Source organism: Vipera berus, assembly GCF_964194415.1.
Source record: "Vipera berus genome assembly, chromosome: 1".
Classification (NCBI taxonomy): Eukaryota; Metazoa; Chordata; class Lepidosauria; order Squamata; family Viperidae; genus Vipera; species Vipera berus.
Genome location: NC_138202.1, coordinates 37,781,260 through 37,801,243, shown reverse-complemented (window position 1 = coordinate 37,801,243; position 19,984 = coordinate 37,781,260). Strand labels below are relative to the sequence as shown.

At 39.0% G+C, this 19,984-nt stretch overlaps 1 protein-coding gene across 1 annotated transcript; it reads left to right on the top strand.

Moving 5' to 3' along the window:
* Positions 1-774: 774 nt before the first annotated feature.
* On the top strand, positions 775-16,965 carry HHIPL1 (HHIP like 1; the record flags this gene model as incomplete). Its single annotated transcript, XM_081334180.1, has 9 exons — positions 775-1,047; positions 6,377-7,023; positions 9,146-9,289; positions 11,118-11,446; positions 11,612-11,738; positions 12,603-12,748; positions 14,440-14,521; positions 14,773-14,855; positions 15,467-16,965. 9 exons carry the CDS (start codon positions 775-777, stop codon positions 16,078-16,080), a joined length of 2,445 nt encoding a protein of 814 aa, XP_081190306.1. The 3' UTR covers positions 16,081-16,965.
* Positions 16,966-19,984: the final 3,019 nt, after the last annotated feature.

The window sequence follows — 19,984 nt, the reverse complement described above, 5'->3', positions numbered from 1 at the left end:
GAAGACCTCCAAGGTCCTTGCAACTCTGTTAATTCTGTTAGTTCACTTTTTAGGTACTTAGAATCACCCACGGGGTGGGGGAGTAGAGAAGAAGCAATTGCGTTGGCTTAGGTTCCCACCTGTCAGATTTCGGAATGTTTTTTTTCCAAATATCTACCGATTCCATTTCTACCCTCTTTCTAACACGCGCAACGTACGACTCGATTCACGCGTTTCTCCCGGCACTGCTGCTTCCACACGTGCCTCCTTCCTTGTGCCCAGCGAGCTTGTTGGATGCTGTTCCAGCGCCTATTTACACGCCCCGCGCTGAAGGAAGGCGGCGCCTCCACTTTCCTTCCCCTCTTTTGGATCTGATGTGCTTTTGAAAGCTGAGGGCGGGGCGGGAAAGGGGAATCTAAGCTTCGCTTGTCCACTGGGAGAAATCCACCACTTCACTTAGAAGGCCGCGAGGAGAATCGCACCCGGTGGAGAATCTGCTGGGCTCTCTCTTGACTTAAGATTGAGTGCGTCTCTCTCTCTCCTTTTCGCGAAGGGCCCCTCCCGCCGTTTCTGAAAAGGCGCTTCCACCCCAGCGCCCATATAACAATCCCTAAACAGGCTGCGAGATATAAAAGGCCCGACGGGATGTGCCGAGGGGAGCGACGCGTCTTCTGAAGGCGGCGGGCCGAAGCCTAAGCTGGAGAGGATCATGCTCAGGTCGGCGCTTGGGAAGTGCCGCTCTCTCGCTCTCAGCAGCTACACGGCTGGACCGAGCCTACCCTAGCCCGAGGAAGCATGACGAGAGTCCCCGGCCGCCGTTCCTGGGCTCTGGTAGCCTTGCTGGCCCTGTTCGCAGAGCTGGCGTCGAGCCACCCACAATGCCTGGATTTCAAGCCGCCTTTCAAGCCTCCTCGCGCGCTCGCTTTCTGCGTGCAGTACTCAAACTTTGGCTGCTGCGATGCCGGGCGTGATGCTGCCCTGTTGGAACGTTACTATCGCATCAGCGAGCATTTTGACCAGGCCACCTACACCAATTGCGCCAGCCACCTGCAGAACCTCCTGTGCCAGGTGAGGGGGGAAGGGGGCCGGGCGCGGGCCAGATCTCCTCTTCCCACCATACCACCACCACCACCACCACCTGCATCCATCCATCTCTTTTTTCTTAGCCAGTTTGGATGGTGCTGGCACTGTCCCTGCTCCACTGAAATAGCAAGATTGCCTGCGTCCATTTCACTTGGTAGGTAGAGACCATAATTTGGTCTTATCTGCCTGCAGAAGGTCTCTTCCAAAGTTCAGTGTCGGTCATCGTTGAAACTTTGGGGCTGTCATCCTCAGTCTGCTGCCCTTGGGATTTGTTGGACTTTAACTGCCAGGTTTCTTCACTAGCAAAAAAGAGTGAGAGTTGTCCTGCACGCTATCTTGAAAGCATTTGCTTGAAATAGGAAGTGTGAATAAGACCTTTGCTGTCAATCAGAATATAAGACTAAATAGATAAATGAGGTCACCTTATGTAAGACAGATAATGTCCTAGACCAGGGGTAGGCAACCTTGGCTCTTTTATGACTTGTGGACTTGCTCCTTGGTGTCTTGCTCCTTGGTGACTTGCTTGGTGACTTGCTCCTTGGTGACTTGCTCCTTGGTGACTTGCTTGGTGACTCCTTGGTGACTTGCTCCTTGGTGGAGCAGTGGGCTAATGCCTCCTTAAGTAACACCAGCTGCCTGCATTAGTGCAGGTTCGCATCCCACCAGGCTCAAGGTTGACTCAGCCTTCCATCCTTCCGAGGTAGGTAAAATGAGGACCCAGATTGTTGGGGGCAATTAAGCTGACTTTGTAATAATGCCGCTTGGGGTGTGTGTGTGAAAGCCCTAATAAGCAGGCATATACATAGAATGAAGGCTACTGCTAAGCTTGTAAGCCGCCCTGAGTCTTCGGAGAAGGGCGGGATATAAATGGAATTAAAATAAATAAAAATAAAATAAACTCCCAGATTTCCTGAGCCAGGTGGCTCAGAAATTCTGGGAGTTGAAGTCCACGAGTCATAAAAGAGCCAAGGTTGCCTACCCCTGTCCTAGACTCTCTGCTGCTGTTAAAGGAACACCACTAGGGTGTCCTTCATTTTAATGTAGTTAAGCAGGTAGTGCAACCCCTTCTCCCTATTTAGGCAAGATATTATGCAATACCAGTTCATCACTTCACTATTTTCTGTTCTGTAGTTCCTCTTTTTTTCTGCCAGCTTCCTATTTTTTATTAAAAGAAGGCTTTAAAAAGTTAAATGGGAAGGGGATCTGTTAAGAATCAAAATGGATATCCAAGAACACCATGATACTTTTGGGCACTGTGGTAGTTACCCTGGCATAACACAGCATTCTTTCTTTCCTTTTACCTTTCAGCAATTTGGAGATTTTTGTATAGCTGCTTATGATGACTACGGTAGTAGTCACTGATAAATTCTTTGTCCAAAAAAATTTACCTTTAGGTGGGTGAAATAAATAATTTACTACCTGATATGTGCTTGCACCACTTGATTTCCACAATACACATTGAAGACTGATATTCTGTTCATCCCAGATGCTAATACTAGTGTCTTCCATATAATATGTGTAAAAGTTGTTTGTAAGAGTTTCTGGACCAAGGGCTTGCAGATGCCTCTTATCTATGCCATAGATTAGTAAAATTATTTTATCTGTTCTTAAGACATGAGCTTTCCTCCAGCACCAGGTGTACTGGACAGGTCTGAATGAATGTGCTGTGTGCTTCCTATTTCTATAAGACTGCTACGGATATATCTGGTGGTTCACTTTGCCTCCACCTTGTGCCTTTTCACTGTTCAGCAAGATCATCTTCCAACCAGGCTCAAGGTCGACTCAGCCTTCCATCCTTCCGAGGTAGGTAAAATGAGGACCCAGATTGTTGGGGGCAATAAGCTGACTTTGTAATAATGCCGCTTGGGGTGTGTGTGAAAGCCCTAACAAGCAGGCATATACATAGAATGAAGGCTACTGCTAAGCTTGTAAGCCGCCCTGAGTCTTCGGAGAAGGGCGGGATATAAATGGAATTAAAATTTAAAAAAAAATTAAATTAAAAATTAAATTAACATTAAACAAAACAAAATGATATAAATATTTATTTGCTTGAGTTTCATTGTCCTACACATTTCTGAATTTACTGAGAATTGCTTCCGTTCAAATGCTGTCAGCTTTGTCTCATATTAGCAGTATGATATGATTGGTTATGCCTTATCCCTTTTAAATGCAAGATTTAAAAGGGCCTAGAACTATATAGCATATTTTCCTGGCTGTATCCTCAGACAACAGCATTAATTCCAATGTTTTTTTAGGGAGAAATGGTTTGACATGAATCACATAGCACATTCGTTCAGACCTGCCTGTACAGAGCAAATATCTAGCTTTGAAGAATTTTGCTCAATAATTAAATATGAACAAGTATAATATTTTTTATTCATTTATTTAACCGTGTTCTCTTTAACTTTAGAACTTGTGTGGGAAAAAGATCATGTTTCAGATCATATCTATCCAGAAATATTGAAAATTCAAAACGGTTCACAAATGTTCAAGCACCACTTTATAAACTAGGTCAATATCATTCCCTCTGTTTCTGTCTTTAAGTTGGGAGGGGACAAAACAGCAACAAATCAGGAAATGCTGAGCTTTAGGAAGCATTAAAATTTGAAATACTGTAGTACAAAGTCTTTAAAAGTGAAAACAACTTAAGGAGATAACCCTCCCAAATATCCTGATGAAGATCACCTAAGCTCAATTGGTCTGTACCATGGGCCACTATAGTTAAAATGTTGGTAGCAGCAATGAAAGTTATAGTTTGCTTCGAATGCATTTGTAAAGGAGAACTGAAAGCAGTAGTTTTCCACTAAGAGGAAATTATAGCAATTTTATAAGGTGTATATGAGATGTGCCAAGTATACATAATAGATAAACAAGTCACCCTTTAACAACGCAAATTCTTCTATTCCAGCTGCTTTCACTCATTTCTTAAGGGTAAGAAAAAATGGAATATTGTACAATCATAGTTGTTTAACTTTCATCTTACTAATCAACCTAAAATTTTGTGAATAAAAAACTTTTCCTGGTCCTAGTGCCAGTGAGGTTTTGGGTCAATGAAACTCTTTACAGTTTTAAGTGAAATCAGATGTTGTGCTGGATTCTTTCTTGCATCTTGTCCTCAACTAGCCCAGCTGTATACTTACTTCATCCAATAGTATGACTAAAAAGATGACGAGAAGAAGCATTTGAATTTTAATAGTGAATGTCAAGGTTTTTTTAATTTGTAACATAAAAATACAAAAATGGCATTCAGTATTGTCTGCAAATCAAAAACCCAAATTCTCCTCTTCCATTTTTATGTCTTTCTAGTTCTTTTTTTTGTGGGGACAAGATTTGTTATTTTCTCTTCGCAAATTAGAGCTGCCATATCTGAGCTGCAAAAATGTGAACTACCACTAGGTGCTAAGCAAAAAATTAGTTTCATGTATCATTAAGCTGCCATCTACTGGTTGTGTGGTCCTTTGCAGCCCACATATAGTAGTGTGATTTGTTACCAATGTGTAATGAAAAGATCAGTTATATTTCCAATATCAAGGGACAGAGTCCTAGGGGCTATGCAGCATTTTATTGCTTCTCAGAAATACAGGAGTAACTAAACTATAGAAAACAGACAAATAGATGCAAATTTGTACAATGCATAGAGCTTTGCAGTATTTCATATTTTGTTCATGTAGATGTCATATGAATCAGATCTCATTTGTATCACATCTCATATGTATCACATGGTAAATGCTAAGTATATTTGCAATATGGTATGATATTTTAGCATGGTGATTTCTAGCTGTTTTCCCCACATATTTATTTATTAAGAGATATTAAGTGTTTTTTATATGATTGGATACTTTTATTCAAGACACCAGGTTTTTCTCTGAACCATATTTAGCTTATACTGGCTGAATGCATAATGGGAAAATAACAGTGGTGTTTACTAGTTTTGTTTTAGAGATTCAATTTGGTGAGGTGGTTAAAGACATTGGGCTAGAAACTGAGACACCGTGAATTCTAATCCTGCCTTAGACTTACACTTGGGCAGGGCCAGTCACTCTCAGCTCTAGGAAGAAAGTACAAGCAAGCTATTTCCAAAAGATGTTGCCAACAAAACTGCAGAGACTCTGGAGTTGCCCAGAGTAAATTTGGATTTGATGAACCATAACAACGCCTATCCTTAAGATATATGCTGCAGTGTTTGAGCAAATACTCTACAGCTGTTTTGCTTTTTTAAGCAACACTTCTTGTACGAGATCCCTATTTATTTATTTGATTTTTATCCCATCTTTATTATTATAGTACTCATTCCTCCTATTTTCCTCAAACAACTACCCTGTGAGGAGGATTGGGCCAAGAGAAAGTAAATAGCCCAAAGTCATCCAGGCAGTTTTTCATAAAGGCTGGACTGGAATTCATGGTCCCCTGGTTCCTAGGCCAGCACCTTAACCATTAACTGGATAAGAGAGATTTATTTCTTGGTATTGGAAATGGACATTGTCTTGTATTTACAGGAAAAATTTATGACAATACATTATGCAATAACCATTCCAACATTACTTGCAGAGTTGTCCACGAACAAGAGAACAACAGATGGCTAATAGACTTTCATTCTGAATATCAACATTCAAATCTAACTGTAAAAAAGTGCAGTGAAAAAACCAAGTAACTATTTTGTATTTGCAGATAGAGAGAGAAAATTTAAGATGCAGGCTATTCTGGGCATGAACTATTTTTGCAGTGACCTGGAAATAGTAGAAATCACAAAACAGTTTATGATTTCTTTTTTAGTCCTTCACACCCTTTTTCATAGGTCTTTTTGATATTTATTCTGCAACTTTCTAAACTATTATAAAATACTTATTGTCTGTACAGTGCTATCATTTTATATGTTTTAATTCTCTTGCATTGTTAAATCTTCCAAGATTTAAGTAATGGCTATGCTGCCCTTTGCAGGCTCAGTTATCTACATACTGTAATATGGCAGACTTCTGATTGGCCCAACTTATAGATAAACTAGATTTAATCTTACTAAATGGCTGTGCTAGGGGAGACTTAAATGGGCAACTACCTTTCTGAGGCTCCAAAGGAACAAATGTGGTTGATTATATTATGGGCCCACATACAATACTTACGCTTAATAGCCAGAGTCAGATCATTTTATTTCAATACTGTACTGTTGAATGAATATTTCCCATTTTCCTAGTGCAGGTTCAGGTCTGTATTGAGAAGCACCTTCCATTCACCTATTTTGTCTAAAACAAGGCTGCTCTGATACTGAAGCATATGGGGGAGCCAAAACCACTGATGTGAGATCCTCTTTTATTTTTAGGAGTGTTCTCCGTATGCTGCTCATTTGTATGATGCTGAAGACCCTTCTACTCCAGAGAGAACTGTTCCTGGACTTTGCCAAGATTACTGCATACAAGTGTGGCAAGACTGTAGGTCAATGTTCCATTACTTCACTCCTGATAAAGATTTACTGGCCCTGGAAAATAACAGGGTTAAATTTTGTCGTTATTTGTCCTTAGATGACACAGACTACTGTTTTCCTCACCTCTTAACTAATCAGCGTCTTAATCAAAACCTTGGATTAGTGACTGCTGATTCAGAAGGGTGTCTGCAGTTGTGCTTAGTTGAAATTGCTAATGGGCTTAGGAATCCTGTTGCTATGGTACATGCAAACGATGGAACTCACAGATTCTTCATTGCAGAACAAATTGGTTTAGTCTGGACCTACCTTCCCGATCTGTCACGGCTTGAAAAACCATTTTTGAACATCAGCGAAGCTGTACTTACCTCACCTTGGGAAGGGGATGAGAGAGGATTCCTCGGTATTGTCTTCCATCCTAAATTCAAATTTAATGGTAAGGTGTATGTCTACTATTCAGTTGAAGTTCAGTATGAAGAGAGAATCCGAATCAGTGAGTTCAGAATTTCTCCTGGTGACATGAATTCCGTGGATCATGGTTCTGAAAGGTATGCCCCTTTACATGTCCAATGTATTTAAGACATTTAATGGCAAATAGGAACAGTACTTCTAAGGATTGGCAATAGTGCCTAAATTTAATATCTGCATGTTTTAGTTGCTTGCAGTCTAATGCATATGTATACCAAGGTGTTCTTATTATGAGGGCATTTTAAAAGAAGACATTATATGTGCTACATCTCAAGTGTAAATACTAAATACACTTCATATTATTTAAGTCCATATGTTTCTTAGATACTTTTTGAATTCATCTTACCTCTAATCTGAGTAGCATATAATAATATCGTTTATTGAAGAATAATTATTAGCCAGCTATCATCACAATAAGATAAATGGGCAATAAGATAAATATTGGAAAATGTAAAAAAATCCCTCATGAAAATTGTATTTATTTGCTTCTTACTAGAGTCACTAAAGATTCTTTCCTCACTGAATCACATTTGCTAGTAATCCAGAGGATTTCCACAAGTAACTTTATTACAATATGTAGTTTGGTTAACATGGCTTCAGAATTGGGAGCTATTTTCCTTTCCAATCTATTGACTTAAAATGGGTGCTTAAGGGAAATGAGGTCCAGCTTTCTGGAAGTCACGTGCTTATGGAAAACATACCCAGATTATTTGTGCCAGAGGCAACAAGTGTTGAATGAGTAAAATGCTCCATTTCACAAAGAAGTGAAAGACACAAAAGAATCTAGTAAATATTTCCTATGCTGATATTACAAATTGTTTGTCTGAACCATTGTGAATTCTGCTAGTCAAAATAGATAATAGTGAATTAGATAGACCAGTTATCTGACTCATTATAAAATGGCACGGGTTCAAAAAACGCTGAGATGGAACAATAAGTGAAGCACTACTCCAGATTGAATTATTATATTACCCTTTGAAGTTCCCCCAAAAGTGTTACTGTATTGACTTCCATAAATTTTCCCAGTGTTGCTCTGGTCCAGTTAACTATTCCTTGGGAATAAGAAATGTATTATGAACTTGAGTATTCTAACTATACTAACTGTCTGAAAGAAGTGGAACAATTTTATTTGGATCATTTTCATTTTAACCATTGCTGATGGGAGATTACACTCTTTACATAACCTGGAACAATCCAGTATTTTTGTTTGTTGGAAGACCCATCAGCCAATGTACTGCCCAAAGTTTAGCTATATGGACAGCTTTCAACTTGTTTTCTTATTTTTTTAAAAATAGGAAAGCTGTCATTTGCAAAGCTTCCAAGTGACTAATCCAGGACTGGACAGTATACTTTAATAGAACATTTCAATCCATGTTATCTGTATACCCACATGGCAAATAGATGACTGCATAGAATAGATGCTGTGCAGTTTATACTCATGTTTCTAGCATTGAGCATATATTCTTAGGGCATGCTTAAACTGGGGTGGGGGTGGGGGGAGAGAGCAGGCATTAAAATTAAGTGCAATCCTATCTTTTCAGAAGTAAGTAACACTGATACCACTGAGAATCAGTAGGTAGATATATATTTAGCATAAAATCTGAAGTGTTTCATTGTTCCCTGAGAGCAAAATATAATCTGGTATGTGTGGAATATATAGCATGTCCCACCACTGTTTATAAATCTTTTTAGTGAAAATTACATATCTTCCCCAGAGTCTGTTTGGACTCTTCCATTTTCTGCTTTTGAAAGGCATTTGAAGAGCAGGCCACCAGGCAAAGTTTATCCTGACATGCGTTATTGATTGTGCTGAAGTGTTTTTTTAATGAACTTCCCCTTATTATTAATTTTTATGCCCTCTTCATTCTGATTGTTTTTAATGTGAAGCCACTTTAAATCTTTATAATTTGGTGGCCACACATAAGCCAAATAAATATGTTTAACAAAATAGCCATTTCAGAAAACTTATTACACCTATTTTATTTTTGCAAGAATTTGAAAGGTGTTCTGGTTTATGTCTCTAGTAAAATAAAACAAAAGCCAATACTGGATTGGTTTACACCAAGCTCAAAGTAAGAATGTACAATATGGGTATACTTGAATTAGGTTAAATTCAGACAGGCAGTTTTGAAAACCTGGTTTTGTTGTAGTTTCACTATATTGTTTGTATAAGATTTGTGCTTTCTTCTTTTACACTCCTAGGATAATTCTGGAGATAGAAGAGCCAGCTTCCAATCACAATGGAGGAGAACTACTCTTTGGAGATGATAGTTATCTTTATATCTTCACAGGAGATGGAGGAATGGCTGGTGATCCTTTTGGGACATATGGGAATGCTCAAAACAAGTAGGATCTTAAATTCATAAACTTAGGAAAAGAGGGAACAAATAAATTGTATTGTTTCTGTTTATTGATTTGAAACTAGACTCAGTGATGGCATATATTTTATTGCTTTCTTAGATTGAAACTTGGTATATATTGCAATAAAAATATAAGGTTATATCAAGGGGATAAGATAATTTTTATTGAATTTTTTTTAGATAAGATAATCTTTATTGTCATTTTTTACTGTGGGGACAATGGCACACATCAAAAATGAAATTTAGTTGCCCGCTGTCAAAGTGAAACACATACGTGACACACACCTAAAACATACTATAAACAACATATGTATAGACCCACACCCCTAAATATACATCACAATAAAATATTAAATACAGTTGGTTATTATATCCTATCAAGTCAGTGTTGGCTCTTAGTGACCTCATATGCTCCATGATGACAAGAATAGGTTGGGTGCATCTAAGTCCTATAATTTTTAATAGGAATTAACTTAAAACTAAAATTTATTGGTTAATTTAAAATAAATTATATTCAAATAATTTTGTTTTGATTAAAGCTGTGCATCTGTGTCCTTCATGTCACAATTTCTAGTATTTCATGATTCAATTTTATTTTGCAAGTATTGGCAATTGCAACAACAGTTGAACTAATGATCTCACACATTCTCCCAAAAGGTTTAGTTCCAAATACCAGACATAGAAGCTAATACTTAGACTTAGATGCTAGTAACAATATTATTACTACATTTTTAATGATCTTTAAAGCTGAGATTTTCCAAGTGGCTTAGAAATTTATCAAGAAATGACTAGTGAGTTATTTCAGTGTGGAAAGATGGAAGCAGATTTATGAGCACATAAATAGATTATGCCCTGTAGGCTTCACAAAAGAAGCTCAGAACATATTGTGCCTAAGGTATGTTATATTAAAAATCCAAATATTGAATTTGCTAATACTCAGAACTGAATTTGCTTTGCTACTACTTGGATAATTCAGTTAATGACCAACAATATTTTTTAGCTCTTAGGTACCAATTCAGTCTTTCACACACCCAGTTGGATGACTTTGAGCCAGTCACTTTCTCTCAGCCCTAGGAAGGAGGCAATGGCAAACTACTTCTGAAAACCCTTGCCAAGAAAACTGAAGGGATTAGTCCAGGCTCTCACCTGGAGTCAAAGGAACACATGTACACAAAAAATGTGCTCTTGCCTTAGTTCTGAAATGTTTTTCTCTTCCTCTTCACCTTCGCTCAATATTTAATGAAGGAGATAGAATTTCAGATCTTTTATGAGGAAGAAAAATAGCAGAAAGGGCAAAATGTTTGTCACTAAGGTAGTTTTGTAGTTTTTCTTTGCCCTTATTGCATGATTGCAAGGAGGTGCTGAGAAGTAAGCGTCATTCAATTTAAACTTCCATCTCTTAGAAAATAAAGAATAGTTTTACTAATGCTAATTTCTGTTGGAAGAATTTATTCCCTGTGGCTCATTTCTGCCTCAGATGAAATACCAGACACTGTAGTTTGCAAAGCTGCTGCTTCAATAAATGTGAAGCGTGCCCCTTGCTTACTAAAAATGCCAATCCCTGATTTATCTAGAGATTGAAAATGCAACCCAAATAATGCAACTAAACTCTAAGAACCCCTTCATCCCAAACTTTTTTTAATTGTATTTCTTCTGAAAACATTGTACAAGAATGGGAAAAGTTTTTGTCAATATGTAGTGAAGGATAGGAAGAATCTAAATGTTTTGTATAAATGAATGCAACCCTTTCTTTCTTGTAAGAGAAGTTCCATTTTAAAAAGTACTGTTACAAATTCTTTATTTGCGTTCAACAGGTCAACACTGCTAGGCAAAGTACTCAGAATCAGCGTGGAAAACAATGATGTTGGACCTCTTTATCAAATCCCTCCTGACAATCCCTTTGTCAATGAATCAAAAGCCCGACCTGAAGTCTATGCTTATGGGGCAAGGAATATGTGGCGCTGTTCTTTTGATAGGGGTGATCCCATTACAAAGGAAGGGAAAGGGAGGCTTTTCTGTGGTGATGTAGGACAGAATAAATTTGAAGAAATTGACATTGTGGAGAAAGGGAGAAATTATGGCTGGAGAGCAAGAGAAGGATTCAGCTGTTATGACAAAAAACTTTGCACCAATTCCTCTTTAGGTAATTATGGGGTTTCAGTAATTGAAGTAAATAATGTATGGGGGAAATATTTTCATATTATTTTGTTCTCTTTTATAGCTTATATCTATGAAAAGTTTATACTTGATTATAAAAATGGTTATTTTGCATGCTATATGTATAATTCTACCTTTTCCCCTTCTGCAGATGATGTCCTTCCAATATATGCTTATCCCCACAAAATGGGGAAATCAGTTACAGGAGGTTATGTCTATAGAGGTTGTGAGTCTCCAAACTTGAATGGGCTCTACATATTTGGAGATTTTATGAGTGGGTAAGTGACAGTAGGCCGGTATTAGATAAATGATGAATTAGATGACATCCTGTGTTAGTTACAGTGTTTAAGGCAGCTTTACTCTTTGCTGGTAACCCTCCTAACATTTAGCAATATGCCATCCATTGCTACTCTACTGCAATTGATATGTCCATCGTGTTATGTTTCTGCTATATGAATGTACATGTGTATAAACATTAAAAATTGGATGAACTATTAGTGAACCACTATTAAAAGTGTACCACTGAATACCTCATAGTAAAATGCCACTGTTCAGAAACTGGATATTCATTTTAAGAAGGATTATATGCTATTGCTACTGTCATAAATGTTAAACATACAGCTCTCAATATTTTGATATGTTTGCAGTATTTAATAATTAAATTCCAAATCTAGTTGACCTTTATAATTTATATAGTTCAATGTCTCATATGTGGTTAACTTTAAAGAAACAATTATACCTGAACCAGGTGGTCCTCACTTACCAATTACAATTGGGACTGGCAACTCTGTCACTAAGTGATGTGGATGTAAAGTGGAACATCTTGTGACCACACTAACTTACGATGTCATTTTCAGCTGCAGTCATGAAGCAAATCACTACAGGTCATTAAGCACAATGTCACATGGCTGCAACTTGTGACTTCTTGCCAGGTTCTCCATTGGCTTTGCTTATTGGAAACAGGCTGTAAAGGTTGCAAATTTTCTGTCTCAGGTTGCAGACACACACAGACATAGTTGCTAAGGAGCTGTGCAGAAAACAGTAGACAAGATAGTAAATCAAGGAATAGGATAATTAAAAGCTGTTCTCCTTGGTTTATTTCATACAAATCACTACGTTTTTTTTCCCTTTTCATCTTTCAGACGTCTCATGTCTTTGAAAGAGAATCACAAAACTGGGGAATGGCAGTACAATGAAATATGCATGGGAAAAGGCCAAACATGTATGTTTCCTGGACTTATCAATAACTATTATCAATACATCATCTCTTTTGCTGAAGATGAGGCAGGTAATAGCTTGATTCTTTAAAATGTGGCTAATATTCTCAAGCATGGGAAAAGCATAAAATTATAAAGTTCAAATGATCAACAGGAAACATGAATTTCCAACTTTTGGGCATAGGAGCATTTGAAAGTTTGAAAACATGTCACAGACAGAAAAACCCTGCTAGCAAATTACAGTAATTCCTTTGGATTTCTGTGAAAATATAGACATTTTTAATAGAAGATAGATAGATAGATAGATAGATAGATAGATAGATAGATAGATAGATAGATAGATAGATAGATAGATAGATAGATAGATAGATGATAGATAGATAGATGATAGATAGATAGACAGACAGACTGTATAACCAAAATATAGTTTGATGTATATGTATACATATATACACATATATGTACTATACACACACACACACACACACACACACACAGTGTCTGTGTGCTGTATGTATGTAATTCCTTTCATATTTAAAGAGTGAATACTGTATTAGCATGCCAGCTAAATGGCTGACTTTTTGCAGGACTACGTTTGTTAGATAGTAGTTCGCCCCAGCCACTCAGCTTCTAGATGCTTTTTCATTGCCTATAATTTCCATTCAGCATGCTAAAACCTGGCTGGGCAGGATGGAGTTATCCATCCTGACCGCATAAAATTAGAGAAATTTGGTGTATAGTTTGAAGTTACCATGTTTCCCTGAAAGTAAGACCTACCTCCCGAAAATAAGCCCCAGCTTTATTTTTTGGGGTGGACCTAATATAAGCCCTACCCCAAAAATAAGCCCTAGTTTGGGGGTGAGGTGGATGTCTAAAAATTAAGCTGGGGGTGGAGCTGCCCCACGCACCCCATACCTACTTACCAGGCTCCCATGAATCGACACCTGCATCTCCTCGCTGGCCCACTTCTTCTGTGGCGTCCCCCAGCCTGCATTTTGCAATCAGAGCCTTTCCGAAAGGCCTCTGCAGCTGAGAACCAAACTAAGGATTCAATCTGTAATTCAGTTCTCGGCTGCAGAGGCCTTTCCAGAAGGCATCTGACGGTGAAATGCAGGCCGGAGCTTCATTCTCAGCTCCAGAATGAAGCTGCTCCTTCGACTGCAGAAGAAGTGGGCTGGCTGGCTGGCGCTTTTGGTGCTACCACCACGAGGTGAGTGACACCCCCCGAAAATAAGACCTGGTGCCTCATTTGGAGGCAAAAAACAATAAGACTGGGTCTTATTTTCAGGGAAACATGGGATAAGTGATATGGAATAGGTCTGTATTATTCTTGTGAGACAGATGATTTAGTGGCTGAGGAAAGTCTATTGGTATGATCATATCAAAAGCAATAGAGATTAGTAAAGGTTCTCTTGAACTGGGACTAATTCTTGTATATAATCATGCAATTCTTTTGGTCAGCAAAAGAGAAATGATATAACATTGCCCCCTTTGAACTCTTCAGTTTAGTCCATAGCTCTGGGATTTCTTGGTGGATTCCCTTCCATGAACTTCACCAGATACCTCAGTGTATTCGGAGTCCAGGCATGCATCTGCCTAATTTTAATTGAAAGTTTTGAGTAATGTGTCAGAAATCTCTATGCATTGTCTTAAAGATTAGTTTCTGACAGGTTTTTGTGATGTCAGATTACTTTCTTTGCCTGGTAGGCCCAAAAAAATACATATAAACAATTTGTTTCTTTTTTGTTGTTATTTCCTAAAGGGGAACTTTATTTCATGTCAACTAGAATACCAAGTGCCACTGCTCCGAATGGAGTCATTTACAAAATAGTTGACACATCACGGTAAGACTTGGAACATTTTTGCTCATAAACATGTAAATGCTGATGTGAAGAAAATGTTGGCCTTATTTACTGAGTTTGAGTCTTTCTCATCATAGTTAAACTGCCAACCTTTTATTGAATCTGCAACAAGTACTGCTTATCACAGTACTTCTAGCAGTGAATTTCCTCCATTGGCAGTGACTACGTGTAGGTTCTTTGATGTTCTTTATCTTTATGATACTCTGTGTGTTTTTTCCTCTTAATTTCATCAGGAGAGCATCACCTGGAAAATGCCATGTTCACCCTTTGCCAGTAAAAGTGAAAGGCAGGCTCATCAAATTTGCTCCAAAGGAAAGTGAGTAATGGAGATACATATTATTAGGGAAATTTGGGGCTAAACAATTGATTCATGCAAGGAAATGAAGCTAATATTCTGATTAATGGGGAAAAAGTGAATATTTTGCTTTCAAGAAGGTGAGCTCATTGGCTGTAAGATAGAGTGGACATGGAATACAATAACTGAAAGAGAATTTCATTAAAGCCAGCTTGGCTTATACAGCCTGTTACCATGGGCAACTCCAGTTTGTGATCATGATTTTTTTTGTCTTAAAAGAGTTTACTTTTGGAAACCCCTCACACTGCATTGAAAACAGAATTGACATGGAGTTAGGGGCGGAAGGGCAATTCTGTGTTCAAGTGCCCAGTACCTCCCAAGTTTTAATAATTAAGGCAGCAGAAATAGGGACAGACTTGCTCTGTAAAGCACTCGTTTTCTCTGCCCTGGCCCATCCAGCCCTCTCAATCTCAAATACGTTACTGACCAGTTTCATTTGATTTTCATCTGGTTATGAAAGTTAGCAATCCTTAATCTGCTTCTCCTGTTGCCATCGGCAGTTCAGTTTTTGTATCAGATAATACGGTTTGAAGGATCTGTTAAAAATACTTCTCTTCGTTATTCTTTACTAGAACTGATAGTGAAAATGCCTATGCGGGATCGTAAGATAAAAGCCACAACCAGAGTCCCAGCAAGGAGTAAAGTAACTACAGAGTCTTCACAAAGCACAACTCCAGACTGGATGGAACAACTCTTGACTCTGCTTAGGAATCAGAATGGATGGCAGATGACTACTATAGCACCAAAACCCAAACCTTTAAAGCCCAGGAAAGGAGGAAGGCCTGGGAGGAGACCACATCGAAGAAGGAAGAATAGGCCTACCGGTGTCTCCCGACAGCCACAGAATGGTGCAGTCCGACTCATGAATGGCAGCACAAGAGGCAGAGACCAAGGAAGGGTTGAAATTTTTATCAATGGAGAGTGGGGCACTGTGTGTGATGATTTGTGGACTTCTAAAGCAGCTGCAGTAGTTTGTCGCCAGTTGGGTTATGCTTTTGTAATCCGGGCCACCAAGAAAGCAGAGTTTGGGGAGGGACATTCACTTTCAATTTTACTTGACGATGTTCAGTGCGTAGGACATGAGAAGACCCTTCTGGAATGTTCCCATTCAGACATTGGAAAGCACAATTGTTCCCACAAAGAGGATGCAGGAGTGATATGCAGTCAAGAAGAAGTTTTTGAGTAGAAATACCTACAGTATAACATGAGTTTGTGCTGTGTCCTTTTTAAAAAATAAGACCACATGAATACACTGTTACAGTTATCAGATTGGCATATGGTTTTGGAAAGATACATGTTCATAGGGCAGGCCGGGATGGTAATGCTTCAGTATGCCCATGGGATTCCCCTGCTTCACAAGCTGTAGTTGTGGTTAACAAGTATGGTTCATTACACAGCCAGATGTTGAAACTGATTGGGCATTTTTATTCTCCTATCAAGTCCTTCCCAACGGCTTGGGATAGGCAGGTGTGGGTGTTTGATGATGTTAAAGGTATTGTCACAGGATGTAAGCTATTCCGAGTAAAGCTGCCTGTTGCAATTGATCAGTGGTGATTTTGTCAGTGCCAATGATATTTGGATGGTGCTCCAGTTGTTTTGGAAAATCATTATGGGATTGCATCCAAGGCATCTATTACTATCAGTACTACCTTTCACGAACAAAGGCGAATATACATGTCCCAGGATAATGTTGCAGGATCCAATATGGATCGGTCACCAGAACAAGCGGTTTTGTCTTCCTAGCTTTTGGATTCATGCTGGAGCCCCCATCCTCAGGGAGCTTCTCTCTAGCTGATAGAGAGGAGTTCCACGAAGATGGGCTCCAAGCACGAGTCTGAAAGCCTGGAAGACAAAACCTCTGGTCCTGGTGACCGACCCAGATTGGATTCTGGTACTATCTTTACTTTCTTTTGCCACAATCGTTCTATTTCTGTTTGCAGTTTTTTGTATTTTGTTATCTTCTCTAGTTCTCTCTCTTCTATTTTGCTGCTTCAGATACTGCCATGTTCACTATCCAGATTTTTTTTGTCTTCTCACCAATTGTTAAGTCTAGGGTGTTATGTGACGGGTTCCTGTAGGTTTGAATTTGAAGTCCCAGAGCAATTTCACTTCTTCATTTTCTATTATTTCCTCTATTTTATGGTCCCACCAGTTATTTCTTACAGGCAAATGATATTTTTTGCGGATCTTCCAATCCACCATTGTTGTTACTTTGTCAGGCTGTTGCTTGTAATCAATCTGTGTGATTATTAAATTTGCTATTCATCTCACAGTACAGAGTGACTCTGAGCAGTATGCTCAGTATGCTTCCAGGTACAATTCAAGATCCTGGTTATCTACTCACCAAACCCTTTATGGCATAGTACTTGATTATCAGAGGGACCATCTATCTCCATGCTTCTTGCCTATCCAGTACAAGCCAATAGGTCAGTGCTCTCTGAATCCTATTAAAACAGTCATCTACTAGCACCCAAGCAGCATGCCTTCTCTGCCTTAGTGCCTGTTGTCTGATATGGTCCTCCCTGATACTCTTGTGGTCCCTACCTTGATGGCATTCAAGAAAGTCTTAAAAATCTGGCATTCTCTCAGACTATGGGTTAACGTGGGTGGGACTTTCTGCAGGTTTTGTTTGGGGATGTGTGTTGTAGAGTCTGTTTGCCAGACTCACCAACCATTCTAATTCTCTACCCTGCTCAGTGTGGAGTTGGGTGGTAACTAAAGTGAATAAATTAAATTAAAGGGATATACTGTAGGTAAATACTATATCTAGAGTAAGTAATTGCTTGCCATTTGAAAGTGGAACACAAACTAAATAGTATTGGAAGATACTTTCTATAAATAAGCAAATATATTGTGTTGAGTGTTTTGAATTAAGTTAAACACCAGATGTTTATGTTCTTTTTTCATTTTTGTTACTTACAAGAATGTATATTACCTGATTTGTGTTCTACAAAAGGAACATACCTGTAACAGAATCATTATGGAGAATTTAATAAAAATGAAAGGCTACAATCTCAGAAAAACAGAAAGCCAGTGCTACCATATTCTTCTTTGTTCTGAAATGGGTGCTGCTAAATTTAGTTTGGCCTTGGAGTACAAAATGAAGCAGGGCACAGGCTGATAGAATTTTGTCAAGAGAATACGATGGTGATAGCAAAGACTCTTTTCCAACAACCCAAGAGACGGCTCTACACATGGACATCACCAGACGGTCAACACAGAAAACAGATTGACTATGTGCTCTGCAGCCAAAGATGGAGAAGCTCTATACAGTCAGTAAAAACAAGACCAGGAGCTGACTGTGGCTCAGACCATGAGCTTCTCGTTGCAAAGTTTAGGCTTAAACTGAAGAAAGTAGGGAAAAGCACTAGGCCACTCAGGTATGAATTAAATCATATACCTGCTGAATATACAGTAGAGGTGACAAATAGATTTAAGGAATTAGTTCTGATAGACACAGTGCCTGAAGAACTATGGACAGAGGTTTGCAACATTGTACAACAGGTAGCAACCAAAACCATCCCAAAGAAAAAGAAATGCAAGAAAGCAAAATGGCTGTCTGAGGAAGCTTTGCAAATAGCTGAGGAAAGGAGGGAAGCGAAAGGCAAGGGAGAAAAAGAAAGATACGCCCAATTGAATGCAGAATTCCAGAGAATAGCTAGAAGAGATAAGAATGCCTTCTTAAATGAACAGCGCAAAGAAATAGAAGAAAACAATAGAATAGGGAGGACCAGAGATCTTTTCAAGAAAATTGGAGAGATGAAGGGAACGTTTCATGCAAAAATGGGCATGATAAAGGACCAAAATGGCAGGGACCTAACAGAGGCAGAAGAGATTAAGAAGAGGTGGCAAAATTACACAGAAGAACTATACAAGAATGAGTTTAACGTCCCTGATAATCACAATGAGGTGGTCACTGACCTCAAGCCAGACATCCTAGAATGTGAAGTGAAGTGGGCCTTAGAAAAGCTGAGCAACAACAAAGCTAGTGGAGGTGACAGTATTCCAGCTGAGCTATTCAAAATCTTAAAAGACGATGCAGTAAAAGTGCTACACTCAATTTGCCAGCAAATTTGGAAAACTCAACAGTGGCCACAGGATTGGAAAAGATCAGTTTACATTCCAATTCCAAAGAAAGGCAGTGCCAAAGAATATTCAAACTATCGCACCATTGCACTCATTTCACATGCTAGTAAAGTTATGCTTAAAATCCTACAAGCTAGACTCCAGCAGTATGTGGATCGAGACTACCAGAAGTACAGGCAGGATTTCGAAGAGGCAGAGGAACTAGAGATCAAATTGCCAACATACGCTGGATCATGGAGAAAGCTAGAGAGTTCCAGAAAAACATCTACTTCTGCTTCATTGACTATGCTAAAGCCTTTGATTGTGTGGATCACAACAAACTGTGGCAAGTTCTTAAAGAGATGGGCGTACCAGACCATCTTATTTATCTCTTGAGAAACCTATATGTGGGCCAAAAAGCAACAGTGAGAACTGGACATGGAACCATTGGTTGGTTCAAAATTGGGAAAGGAGTCCGGCAAGGCTGTATACTGTCGCCCTGCCTGTTTAACTTATATGCAGAGCAGATCATGAGAAAGGCAGGGCTAGATGAATCAAAAGTTGGAATTAAGATTGCCGGAAGAAATGTCAACAACCTAAGATATGCAGATGATACCACTCTAATGGCAGAAAGTGAAGAAGAACTAAAGAGCCTCTTGTTGCGGGTGAAGGAGAGTGTAAAACTTGGGTTGAAACTTAACATTAAGAAAACCAAGATCATGGCATCCGGCCCTCTCAATTCCTGGTAAATAGGTGGGGAAGAAATGGAGGTAGTGACAGATTTTATTTTCCTGGGCTCCAAGATCACTGCAGATGGGGACTGTAGCCAAGAAATTAAAAGACGCTTGCTCCTTGGGAGGAAAGCCATGGCAAATCTAGATAGCACACTAAAAAGCAGAGATATCACCCTGTCAACAAAAGTGCGTATAGTCAAGGCTATGGTCTTCCCAGTTTCAATGTATGGCAGTGAAAGTTGGACCATAAAAAAGGCTTGAGCGCCAAAGAATTGAGGCCTTTGCACTATG